This window comes from Melitaea cinxia, chromosome 15 (genome assembly GCF_905220565.1).
Source record: "Melitaea cinxia chromosome 15, ilMelCinx1.1, whole genome shotgun sequence".
NCBI lineage: Eukaryota > Metazoa > Arthropoda > Insecta > Lepidoptera > Nymphalidae > Melitaea > Melitaea cinxia.
The window spans coordinates 8,147,654-8,159,431 of record NC_059408.1 but is presented as its reverse complement, the minus strand read 5'-3'; the positions used below and the strand labels follow the sequence as shown (position 1 = coordinate 8,159,431).

The 11,778-nt window shown below is 34.8% G+C and overlaps 1 protein-coding gene across 1 annotated transcript; it reads right to left on the bottom strand.

Annotated features, from left to right (window-relative positions):
* Nucleotides 1-7,985: 7,985 nt before the first annotated feature.
* On the bottom strand, nucleotides 7,986-11,190 carry LOC123660135 (60S ribosomal protein L13a). Its single transcript, XM_045595239.1, has 6 exons — nucleotides 11,082-11,190; nucleotides 10,582-10,712; nucleotides 10,176-10,285; nucleotides 9,241-9,386; nucleotides 8,488-8,610; nucleotides 7,986-8,112 (listed from the first exon to the last, which is right to left on the bottom strand). The coding sequence occupies exons 1-6, from the start codon at nucleotides 11,100-11,102 to the stop codon at nucleotides 8,029-8,031; spliced, it is 615 nt and encodes a 204-aa protein (XP_045451195.1). The 5' UTR covers nucleotides 11,103-11,190; the 3' UTR covers nucleotides 7,986-8,028.
* Between the last annotated feature and the right edge of the window lie 588 nt (nucleotides 11,191-11,778).

The following is an 11,778-nucleotide window of genomic DNA, read 5'->3' as shown; positions in this document are numbered from 1 at the left end:
AAGTTCTTCCACCCGGCAAACAAATAACTATATTGTGCGACATATCTATACAATACCCTAATCAGAATACTACATCAAATTACGGGACACGTGAAACAAGAGAAGAATGATGAATGTTAATTTACAAATTAACAAAGTTTGATTAACATCAAAAAAAAAATGAAAAGAAAATTGTAATGCGAAATCAAAAAGAAACGATTATAAAATCAGTATCAAATAGTATAATATAAGCTAGGAGGAGTAAAAAATACCAACCAGAAAAGATATGTAGCAATGACAGTGAAAGCTTTATAGTTATACTAGCGACCCGCCCTGGCTTCGCACGGGTGCAAATGCTGATATTAAAATTAAATTCTATATATAACAATGAATGTTTGTCTGCATGTCCTTTATAGAATCGTAAACTATGCATTAGATCATGTCATGATCTTCAGCAAAGTGTTGTGCATGTGCCCAGGTTGATGAGGTTTCTGAGTTGGTACGACCAAAAAACAAATGATGAGTATAAAAAAAGAAGAGTATAAAATAAATATAAAATAAAATAATTATATTATATAATATTTGCGCAAAAAAAGGTGTTTATTTACGACGTCACATTAGGAACCTCCTAAACTATCAGTATTCCTTTACTATATTATGCATCTTCTTCTTAAAGTGCCATCTTCTCACGAAGTCTGGCGATCATTTTGGCAACTTTTATCCTTGATACCGCAGCCCTGAATGACAAACGGGTGCTTTTCTCAAACCATTGGCGTATATTTTTAGCCAAGATGTTCTTCTACGACCCACACTGCGCTTGCCTTGGATCTTGCCCTGGATAATAAGTCGAATCAGCTGGTACTTAGAGCTTCTCATGGTGTGGCCGAAGTATTCAAGTTTTCTTTTCTTAACCGCGTACACAACTTCCGCTTTCTTCTTCACACGATTTAGTACAGTTACGTTCTTTATTTTATTTCTCCAGGATATCCTTAACATTCTCCTGTATACCCACATTTCGAAAGCTTCAACCTTCTTCAACAGGTCGATTCGGTGAGGGTCCATGCTTCAACACCATACAAGAGAATGGAGAAAACGTAACAGCGTGTTAATCATACTCGTATCTCGATGTTCAGCTTCTTATTGCATAGAAGTGGTTTAAGCCGAAAGAAAGCATTATAAATATTATGAAAGCGTCATATTATGCATGTATTATACTTATAAACCTTCCTCTGGAATCACTCTATTTACTAAAGAAAACAGCATCTAAATTCGTTGCGTATTTTTAAAGATCTAAGCATACAGACAGCGGGAAGCAACTTCGTTTTATACTATGTAATGATATTGTCCATTTATCTTGTTCTTATTCGCTTAGTATTTTTGTATATATTAAGCGATTAATTAAATTATATTATTTAGTTTTAGACTAAGTACGTGTGATTGCTGTCATTTCTGTATCTCGTCTCCATGCCTCGTGTCTCTCGTGTTGTTCTCGTGTCCGTTGCCTTTAACATAATATTTTAAATTCAAAAATTGTAAACTTTTGGTACTTTTTATCGTTTTAGATTTTGATCTTTTTATTTCATAATATTTATATTGTTTTAAATAAAGAAACAAGACAAATAGTTTAACTGTTATTGTACTATTAAAATATTTAATGTGTCACATATACTTATGTTAGTTGTATCCTCATTTTCCTTTCTTCAATTAACAGAATGTGATATTAGGAAAAATATTTTAGCAATAAATTCTGATGCTGTCGGCTGTGATAGTATTAGCTGCAAAATTATTATTATTGATTATTCCTATTATTGATTATCTGATTCCAATCTTAACTTCAATTTCCAATAATTTCATTATGACCAGTACATTCCCTTCTTCCTGGAAAGACGCCCAAATTTCTCCTCATTCCTCTGCCGAAAAAAGCAATCCGGCTAAGATCTAGACTAGGTAAAACCGAATTAGAAAAACCGAATTATGGGGTTTTTGGGTGTGGAGGGCGGAGGGTGTAGGGGAATCTATACAAGGTAACACTGTCACACCTCAAAACCCCATGGTTATGGAGATATCCATGGTTAAAGTTTTGAGGTTAGAAGAAGAATTTAAAGCTATTATAATACCTTTGAGCTCGTACTGTTTGCATTGTGTGACAAATCGACACTTTTAAACAAAATAACGCGTCAGACATAATAATCTTATAAAATTAGTAACATTGCGTGCTAGAATATAGGTTTAGAAATTCGAAAAATACCCAGAACCGAATCGGAGCACCCCAATGTCCACGTGGTCTTGGTCTGTCCTACCCCTAGAGTGTTTTTTTTGTGCCGCGGAGGCGCGGAGGGAGGGCAGCCCTCGGCCGCCATGCGAAAGCGCGCGAACGAATGCGTACAGGAGCGGCTGACCAGCGACCACTGACAGGCGACCAGCCTCCTCTGCGGAACGGAGCATGAGTGAGCGTGTTTTCGCACGCAGGGGCGGAAGGGCTGCACTTCCCGCAGCGCCGGAGCCAAGCGTTCCTCTAACTTTCGAAATTCTTCTTCTAACCTCAAAACTTTAACCATGGATATCTCCATAACCATGGGGTTCTGAGGTGTGACAGTGGTACCAGGGGTAGCGTTCCCCACCCTCTCCCCCCCCTTCCCCCCACGGTCCCGAAATTCAGTTTTACCTAATCTAAAGCTTTACCAGCAATCCTTCTTCACTTAGTGACTATCAACCTATTTCCATTTTTCCATTCCTCTCTAAAGTTTTAGAACCTCTTTTATATCATCAGCTTGAATTTTTTCTTTGTTCAAACAACCTTCTGAATCCATTTCAATCGGGTTTTCGAACTCGTCATAGTACGACTACTGCTTTGGTTGAGATTACTGATGACATCAGATTGGCTATGGATAACCATGAACTGTATTAAGATAGCTTGACTCCAGTAATTCCTTCAATACAGTAGATTTCGACATATTACTGGCTGTTCTTAAATCTATATTTCTCCATCCATGATTAAATGGTTTCATAGTTATTTATATGGTCGTCGTCACGACTCGTTGAATGAGAGATAACATTCACAATTTGACATTGACAGTTGTTATTTTTAATTCCCGCCACGTTTTGATGAAAGCCATCTTTGACCCACCTATATTATATAAAATGGTACAGTACACAAAACAATTTAATTCAAAATGATGGCGTCGTACTTTATGTTAGAGTAGATCTTAAGCATCTAGTTTGTGAACCAAAAATTTTAGATGCTAACTGTCTTATATGGACTATTGATAACACGGTTTTGGTCTCTATCTATCGCTCACCATCCTACGATAGATTAGATGGTTTCTTTTGTAGTATTGAAGAACTCATTTCCTCCTTAAATTGCCCCACCATAGCTCTGATTGGAGACATCAATATTGACATAAAAATCAATAATCTAAGCCGTCACTCCAATGAATATTTGACGTTGATCTCCTCCTTGGGTCTTCTTCCAGCCCATCATCTCTCCACTAGGGTAGCCAATTGTCTGGATCATATATTTTTAAAATCTAAGCACATTGCTACTGTAGCAGTTATGGTGACCGATATTACTGACCATTATCTGTTAGTCCTGTCATTAAAATCGGACTGTAGGTCAATCACTAAGAATATGTATAAAATGATAGTAGCCTTAGATTATGAAGAAGAGTTGGACTGTTCTGATTTTTCTTCTGTATTGCATGATGACAATCCCGAATCGGCCGCTAATGCTCTTGTTGACATTGTTCAAACAACCGTTAATAAAAACAAGCTAGTCAAGAAAGTATCCCGCAAAAGCAAAACTATTAGGCCCTGGATAACCCCTGGAATTCTACGCTGTATAAGAAAACGAAATCGAATGCAGCTTCAACTTAGAGAATCCCCTAACAACGCTAGTCTAAAAACTCAATATACTAGATACCGTAATTTTTGTAATTCTCTTTTACATAATTTAAAAGTTTCTTATGAGCAACAGGAGTTTCATAAGGCTCAAAACAGCCCCAAGGCTTTGTGGAACATCATTAAAACTGTAACATCCACCAAGCATAGAAAGAGTCCTCCAATTGAACTTCCCCAACCTACTGATTCGGGTGACCCAAAACACTCTTTGAACAGGGTCAACGAGTACTTTGTGAATTTGGGTAAAAATCTTGCAGCCAAACTACCTCGACCACCAAATATTGCCATCACTTCACAGAAATCTCTACCTAACTCACTAGTTATTTTCCCAATTGATGTAGCTGAGGTTAAAAAGCTGATTATGAAGCTTCGCAGTGACTGTGCCACAGGTTGGGATAACATCCCGCCACGTGTTCTTAAATTATCTTGTGATGTTCTTGCTGCACCTTTAGCTCACGTCATAAACCTTTTTATTTCTCAGGATGTCTTCCCAACTGCCTTTAAAAAGGCCATTGTACATTCCATACATAAAGGAGGAAGCAAGGATAGCGTATCCAACTATAGACCCATACTTACAGGTTTTTCGAAGATCCTGGAACGTTATCTCAACATGTCTCTGTCAAAATTCCTGGATAAGCACAAGATTTTGTTAGATAACCAGTTCGGTTTCACAAGGGCCGATTCCATCTAATACTCAAAACCGATACATTTTAACGATAATCGATGAATATAGTCGTTTTCCGTTTGCGTATGCCTGTAAAGATATGACATCCGGAACGGTCATAAATTGCCTTAAAGATTTATTTTCTATGTTTGGTACTCCGGCTTATATCCATTCCGATAGAGGAAGTTAATTTTTATCGGATGAAATAAGACATTTCTTAACCTCACTGGGAACATCTTGCAGTCGCACCACCCCTTACAATCCCCAAGGAAACGGTTTGGTTGAGAGACTAAATGGTACGCTGTGGCGAACAATTCAATTACATCTCAGATCAAATAACGAAGACGTTGCTAACTGGGAGAAAGCTTTGCTGCCAGCGCTACATTCCATAAGATCCCTCTTATGTACGGGAACGAATGCAACGCCGCATGAGCGTATGTTCAACCATCCTCGTCGCTCGATAAACGGCCAATCTGTACCAACTTGGCTTCATTCACCCGGACCTGTTTATATGAAGAAGAACGTAAGGAGTTCTAAATATGATCCGGCTGTAGAAGAGGTACAGCTGTTACAAAGCAATCCTGAATATTCTTACGTTCGATTAGCGGATGGACGAGAGACGACACCGTCTCTAATAGGTCATTAGCGCCACTACCTCAGGCCGTTGATGATGACTCGTCGGACGACGAAGAGCAATTAGAAATGGAGGCGGTCCTTTCTAACGAAGCTCCACCTGCTAGTCCAGAAGTGGAGAGTACAAGTTCGTCGCTCTGTTCGAGAACGCAGACCTCCAGCCCACTTTCAAGATTACGTCTCTTCATAAAGGGGGGTGAATGATGTGATCTCCTTGTTAAGCATGAAGGTTACATGTTATTTAATTACCTTCTTTATAATATTAGATAATACTATGACATTATCATCAGTGTCATTCTGTCAAAATATCAATACCTAATTATTTACTATGTCTTATTTTATTGTTGAATAAAGCCAATATTCTATTTGGTTCTGTCTTTATCTGTATCAAATCTTAAATACATTACTGCGAACTCTGAAGACGTTACACCTTTTTCAAAGGAGGAAGCACTAGGGACATTTATTGACTTAGATCTTAACAAAGAACAATCCCACCAAAAACATTTTCATGTAAAATGTTGCCAAGACGAGATCATATGGCTCGCACTGTCAAAAAGATATCAAATCTCATGTAGAGCCAAGCTTCTAACTCTACAGGCCCTAACTCTACAAGCCCTAACTTCACAAACTCTACACCTTAGTCAAAATATGTGGCTTAGCCGTTTCGTTACTACCGGCTGCCGATGTTGTAGATGACGACTTTCCTGTCTCATTTATATATATATTTTCTCTTTTTATTTTTATTTGTATTATATGTATATCAATTATTCTTCTTCTTTTTATTTTTTCTTTAGTAGAACTATTGTATAACAGAAAATTAATAAAAAGTGAATAAATTTTTCACTTTACGCCTACGTGACGGTAAGCGTTCGTTTTTTTTTTTGGGGCACTACCGTGCCCCCAGATGTGGGACACTCCGACTTAGTTTGGCGGACAAAAACTGCTCAGTGTTTCCTTCTTATCCAACTTTAGTCGAAGCGAAGAAGATGTGTTACCCACTAGATTCGAGCATAACCATTACTAACATAAGTGCAAAAGTCAATCTGCAAGACTTGTTGGATCATACTGTGGCGCGTATATTACTAATTGATTCAGTTTACAAAAACAGTTTTAGAAAGTTGAAACTATTCTGTAAATGGGGTTGTGACGGGTCATCAGGACAGAGTGAATACAAGCAAGTTTTGCCCGAAGAAAGCGATTTAATATCAGATGACCTTTTTTTTTGCTTCACTTGTACCCATTAGACACTTAGATGAGACAACTAATACTGTTGTTTGGAAGAATGAAACTTGCTCATATGTAAGATATTGCAGACCTATATTGTTAGAATTTGCCAAAGAAACTCCTGAAAAAACCGCGTCTGTTGTGGCTGATATCAAAAAACAAAATCTGTCTCCCTCCCTGTTAAATAAGAATGGCGAGGTAATCGAAATTACTCATGGCCTATTTTTAACCATGATTGATGGTAAAGTGGCACAAGTTTTTACTAAGACTCGTTCGAGCGCTTCTTGTACAGTTTGTGGTGGCCTCGGCAAATGAATAACTTAGAGGCAGTTAGGACACGAGATGTGAACGAAAGTTCATTTCAATAAGGACTGTTACCACTACATGCTTGGAATAGGAGTATGAAGATGATCTTACACATTTCTTATAACTTGTCTTTTGAACTGTGTGGCTACGGTACCAAAGAATATAGCCACCCCCTCTCTTCCCGTGGGTGTCGTAAGAGGCGACTAAGGGATAACACAGTTCCACTACCACCTTGGAACTTAAAAAGCCGACCGGTGGCGGGATAACCACCCAACTGCTGGCTTTGAAATACACAGGCCGAAGACGGGCAGCAGCGTCTTCGGTGCGACAAAGCCAGTACTGCGGTCACCAACCCGCCTGCCCAGCGTGGTGACTATGGGCAAAACACATGAGTTCACGCTATTTTTGGCGTAAACTTGTGGAGGCCTATGTCCAGCAGTGGACTGTATAGGCTGTAATGATGTCTTTTGAAAAGTGGTCAGCTACTTCACCTGAAAAAAAAAAAAAACAAAGACGAAAAGAAAAAACTCGTACAAAAGCGGTTTAGGGAGGAAATGGGACTGAATGTCGATAAACCTCGACAAGGCACTGGAAATAGTAATGACGGAAACACAGCTCGGAGATTTTTTAAGAATTACTTTTGCTCTGCAGACATTATAGGTGTAGACGTAGAATTTATAAAACGAATGTACATAATACTACAAACTATGTCATCTGGAATGGCTATTTAATTCAAAAAAGTTCGGTGAATACACATATAGTACAGCCCAACTGTACGTAAATAGTTATAATTGGTATTATATACTTTCGTCCGTGCATAAAATACTTTACCTATCGGACAATTGACCGAAGACGCGCAAGAATCCCGAAGTAATAATTACAAAAAGTTTAGACTTCATCATTTAAAGTCGAATCATCAATATCGAAAGAACTGTTAGATGAAGCTAAGGCCCTTCTTGCTATCAACGAAAATCAGTAGGAGCTGAGCTGAATTTTGTGCATATTTTTTTTCTCGTTTGTTACTATTATTCCATTATATGTAAATTACAAAAAAATACAAATTTTGTTTATTTTTCTCAGTGTGCGAGTGCTCGGGTTGAATTTAACCCCGCGGTAGACTACGGGAGCTTGCGTCGAAGAGTAACAAATATCTATCATGACAATTTACAACATTAGTAGGATTTTATTTTTAACTTCCCTTATTAAATAAATGTACAATATAAAGTGTACTTTTGTTTGGTATAAAATATATTGGCAGAACATTATTCACAATAAAACAAAATTTGGGCAACCAAAGGTTTATTTTTTATATAACTTCCTAAATCCTAATTGTATCCATAGGATTGCATGACCGCATTGAAGGGGGCTGTAACCTTTGCCACCTTCTCTCCAGCTTCCTTGGTGATTTTCTACAACAAAAATATTAAATTGTAAGCAATCCATATTTTTATTTGAGTCTCAATGTTTCTAAGTTTAATATAATCAGGTATATTTTCTTTTCATAAACATCAAATAATGTAGGTAAGTTGATATAATCATCATGTTAAAGTAGTCACTAAAATATGCTTTTATTTTAACATTCAAATTGTTAAACAAACTGTCTAGTGTATAAAATTTAATTAAGCATATATTCAAATAAAAATTTTCTAATAAGAATTATTAAATGTTGTTAATTTGAAATTTAAGCAGTGTCAAAATTTCATATTGCAATTAATCCGGGACTGCTTATAAAAAATAAAAAGAAATCTACAATGTTTTTATAGATAACGGTGACTGCGTCATACCTTCAGTTTCTTTTCATAAGCAACCTTATGGATGGTCTTGAACTTTCTCTTGTCCTCCAGTTTACGGACAACATCACGGTATTTCCATCCGACTTCGTGAGATAGACGGCCAACATGACAGTACTGAAAATATTTAAAACATGAGTAAAAAAGAGTACAGACTGTATGGGATGCTTAGCTTATTGATAGTCAGAATTTTATTAAATTTCAACAGTAGTTGATAACTTTCAGTCGCAAATTACCCAAATAAAAACATCATATGAAAACTAACAATAAGAAAATACCTTTTGTAACACCTAACAATATACAATAATTTTACAAATAAAAAAGTTATTGTAGAAGAAACTACTACCAAAGATTACGAAAATCAACTGTTTTAATAATTGGCTGGTGGATAATGATAATTTCTATACTATAATTTTGTACTAACTCTATAGAGGTATTACAGAGGACCTAATGCTATGTTTTAATTCATTGTTAATTTGTTATATTGTGTAATACTAAATTAATAAAACTTTAAAACGATAAAACCAGCCCATAACAAAGTAATTCTATACAAAATATTCAATGATGAAAGCAATAGCATACTCTAAGCTCAGTAGTAATAATAGCAGAAAAATAAGATATAATAGGAATTTTTTTACTTGTTTTTGTATAAAAATTCAAATGTACTTTAAAATTTATCAAAACATATAAATTTAAATTTTAGAGAATACATTTTTGTTAAGTATACGTATTATAGTATATAATTACTTTGCGGCCAGGTTTCAAACAGAAGACTCGCAGGGCAGCTGGTACAACCACACGGCGACGATTGTCATATGGAGGTGGGCATCCATCATAAGTACGGAGCCTTCTAAGAGCATCCTTTCCACGCTCAGTTTTGTGTGGGATCATGCCTGAGAAAAACAACATTCGATTATAATCAAGATCTATGAACATTAAATAAATACTTAGTTATAATTAGCTTCATAAATATAGTAATTATCACAAGATGTCAAATAATGTAGGTAATGAATAACAGATAATCATTAGAATTGTTCTAAAATATAATACAAAATAATTGAAACTAATTTGATTGAGAAAAACAGTAAAAAATTCTTATAAGTAACATATGATTACAACAATATAGTTTGGTTTTGGCCAGTTTAACCAAACTGAAACTCAATTTTTCTAGAAGAATGCCATTGACTGAGAGATTAGTAAATATGTTATGCACCCATATCTTCAAAAATTGATATTTAATTATCAGTTATATTTTTAAGAACTCATTATTTAAAATATAAAGTCGAAATCGTGTACGTCCAAGTATTTGTTTAAAAGTTGATGAAACTGAGACCAAGGTTGTAATTTCGGTTTCAGTTTTGACTGAAAATCAGTTATGGTCAAACACTAGTAAACATTTATAATTTGTAGACACATTACATATTAAACAAATTAGAATAAGGTTACATGATATTGAAAAAAAAAAAAAATGAAGATAAAAACATCACTCCTAGCTTATGTGTGTGAAGAACAGATTTCAGAAAAACATAATTTTCTTTTTCCAGTACTTCAAACAAATGTTATTAATTCAAATTAAAGGGACCATGCTACATTTATTTACCGCCTCAACTTTACCATTTAATAATTAGATTTATAATAAATAACAAGAACTATCATTTGTTACTTAAAATTAAGTTCGTTACCTCTGACAGTCTTCCACAAAATCTTTGAAGGAGCTCTGAAATGAAATGGTCCACGCGCTGGGTTCACATTGCAGCGTTTGCGCAAAAATGACATGAACTTCAGCTTGTTCCTGTAATTTTAATAAAGATATTGTTAATTGTGTTGAATAGACATGTGTATATGAATAATGTAATAAAATAAATCAGAAAATAACAAAGTGGCAACATGATAGCTTTCAGTCGCAAATTACCCAAAGCAACATCATCTGAACATGCATCTAACAACACATTTCTAATGTGCGCATGCATGTTTAATGCATTTTTTTTTTATTAAATATAACAGAACATCAAAGTAGGTTTTATATTACTTATTTTTTTATAAACAATTGTTTAATTCATAAAATGAATCTTATTCAGTCACATTTACCTGAAGAAATTTCCTGAGATGTTAAGTTGTTCACATCTCACAACAATAACTTTGTTCCCTTCCAAAAGAACCTTGGAAATAACTGCGGCCAAACGGCCCAGCAGATGGCCACGGCCATCGATAACTATGGCCTAAAACAAACGCACTACTATAAGAAATATTTTATTTGACAACACTCAATTACCGCTATACAAGTATAACCTCAATTTTAAAAATAAATATTATATTACAATTATCTTTAAGGTTTAATGAAAAAAACTAAAGTCGGCGAAAATATGCAAAGATATACGCAAAGTGTTGAGCCAAATCACGTTTTAAGATTATTTTATTCACTACACTCCTAACAAGTCAGCACGTGTATGTCACGAATTATCATAATTTCTATACAATTACCAAAAATTATTCACTGGAAATATTTTAAACATCACGGCTTCACTTAGAAATTAAAATTTAACTTTATAAATACTTAATTCTTTAAAAAAATGCCAATTTTATCTCACCTTATTACTAAAGCCCGTCATTTTCTCGACAACAAAACGGAAAAGGATAACTTTTTAAAGTAACATGGCTACCGGATACGCATGTGGGTAGTGGCTATAAAGTTGCGTTCAAGATAAAATATATATATATTGTCTTGTTATTGTTGAACATAGAGCAAATTGAATTAGTGATTGTTGATAAATTAAATAAATTATTACTTTAAAAGTAGTGAATAATTTGATTTAAGTTAATGTCAAAATAAATATAATAATGCATATGAATTCATTTTTATCATAATCCCATTTAGATTTTAGACATTTTTTGTTTTATTTTGTCATTTAGTTTAATCCAGGTAAAAATGACAATATGAAATACAAATATTATATAAATTTATATTGATTGTTTAAGCAGGAGTTTAGATGAAAGATCGCAAGTAGCTTGATTTATTACGATTATATTAAATATTTAATTTTAACAAAATTTACATTGAAAAAAAAAAATATAAAAATGAGAGTAGTATAGTAGAGTATAATACAAGTAGTGGTTAGGAAGTAAGGCATAACGTAATTAGCTTAGCAAAGAATTGTGTGTGATCGCAAACGAAAAAAGACAGACTTCATTTACATCCACAAGTAATACAACGTGGGTAAACGAAAAAATAGTCAAGTAAATAAATACGCGTCATTAAAGAATACTCAAATAGTAGTCATCAGATAT

Excerpts from the sequence above, each read along its gene's own strand:
- LOC123660135 (XM_045595239.1), bottom strand. The coding sequence starts at position 11,102 with ATGACGGGCTTTAGTAATAAG. Across the intron at positions 10,713-11,081 it reads TGACGGGCTTTAGTAATAAG|GCCATAGTTATCGATGGCCG; the intron begins GTGAGATAAAAT and ends CGTTTGTTTTAG. Across the intron at positions 8,113-8,487 it reads CTTATGAAAAGAAACTGAAG|AAAATCACCAAGGAAGCTGG; the intron begins GTATGACGCAGT and ends TTTTTGTTGTAG.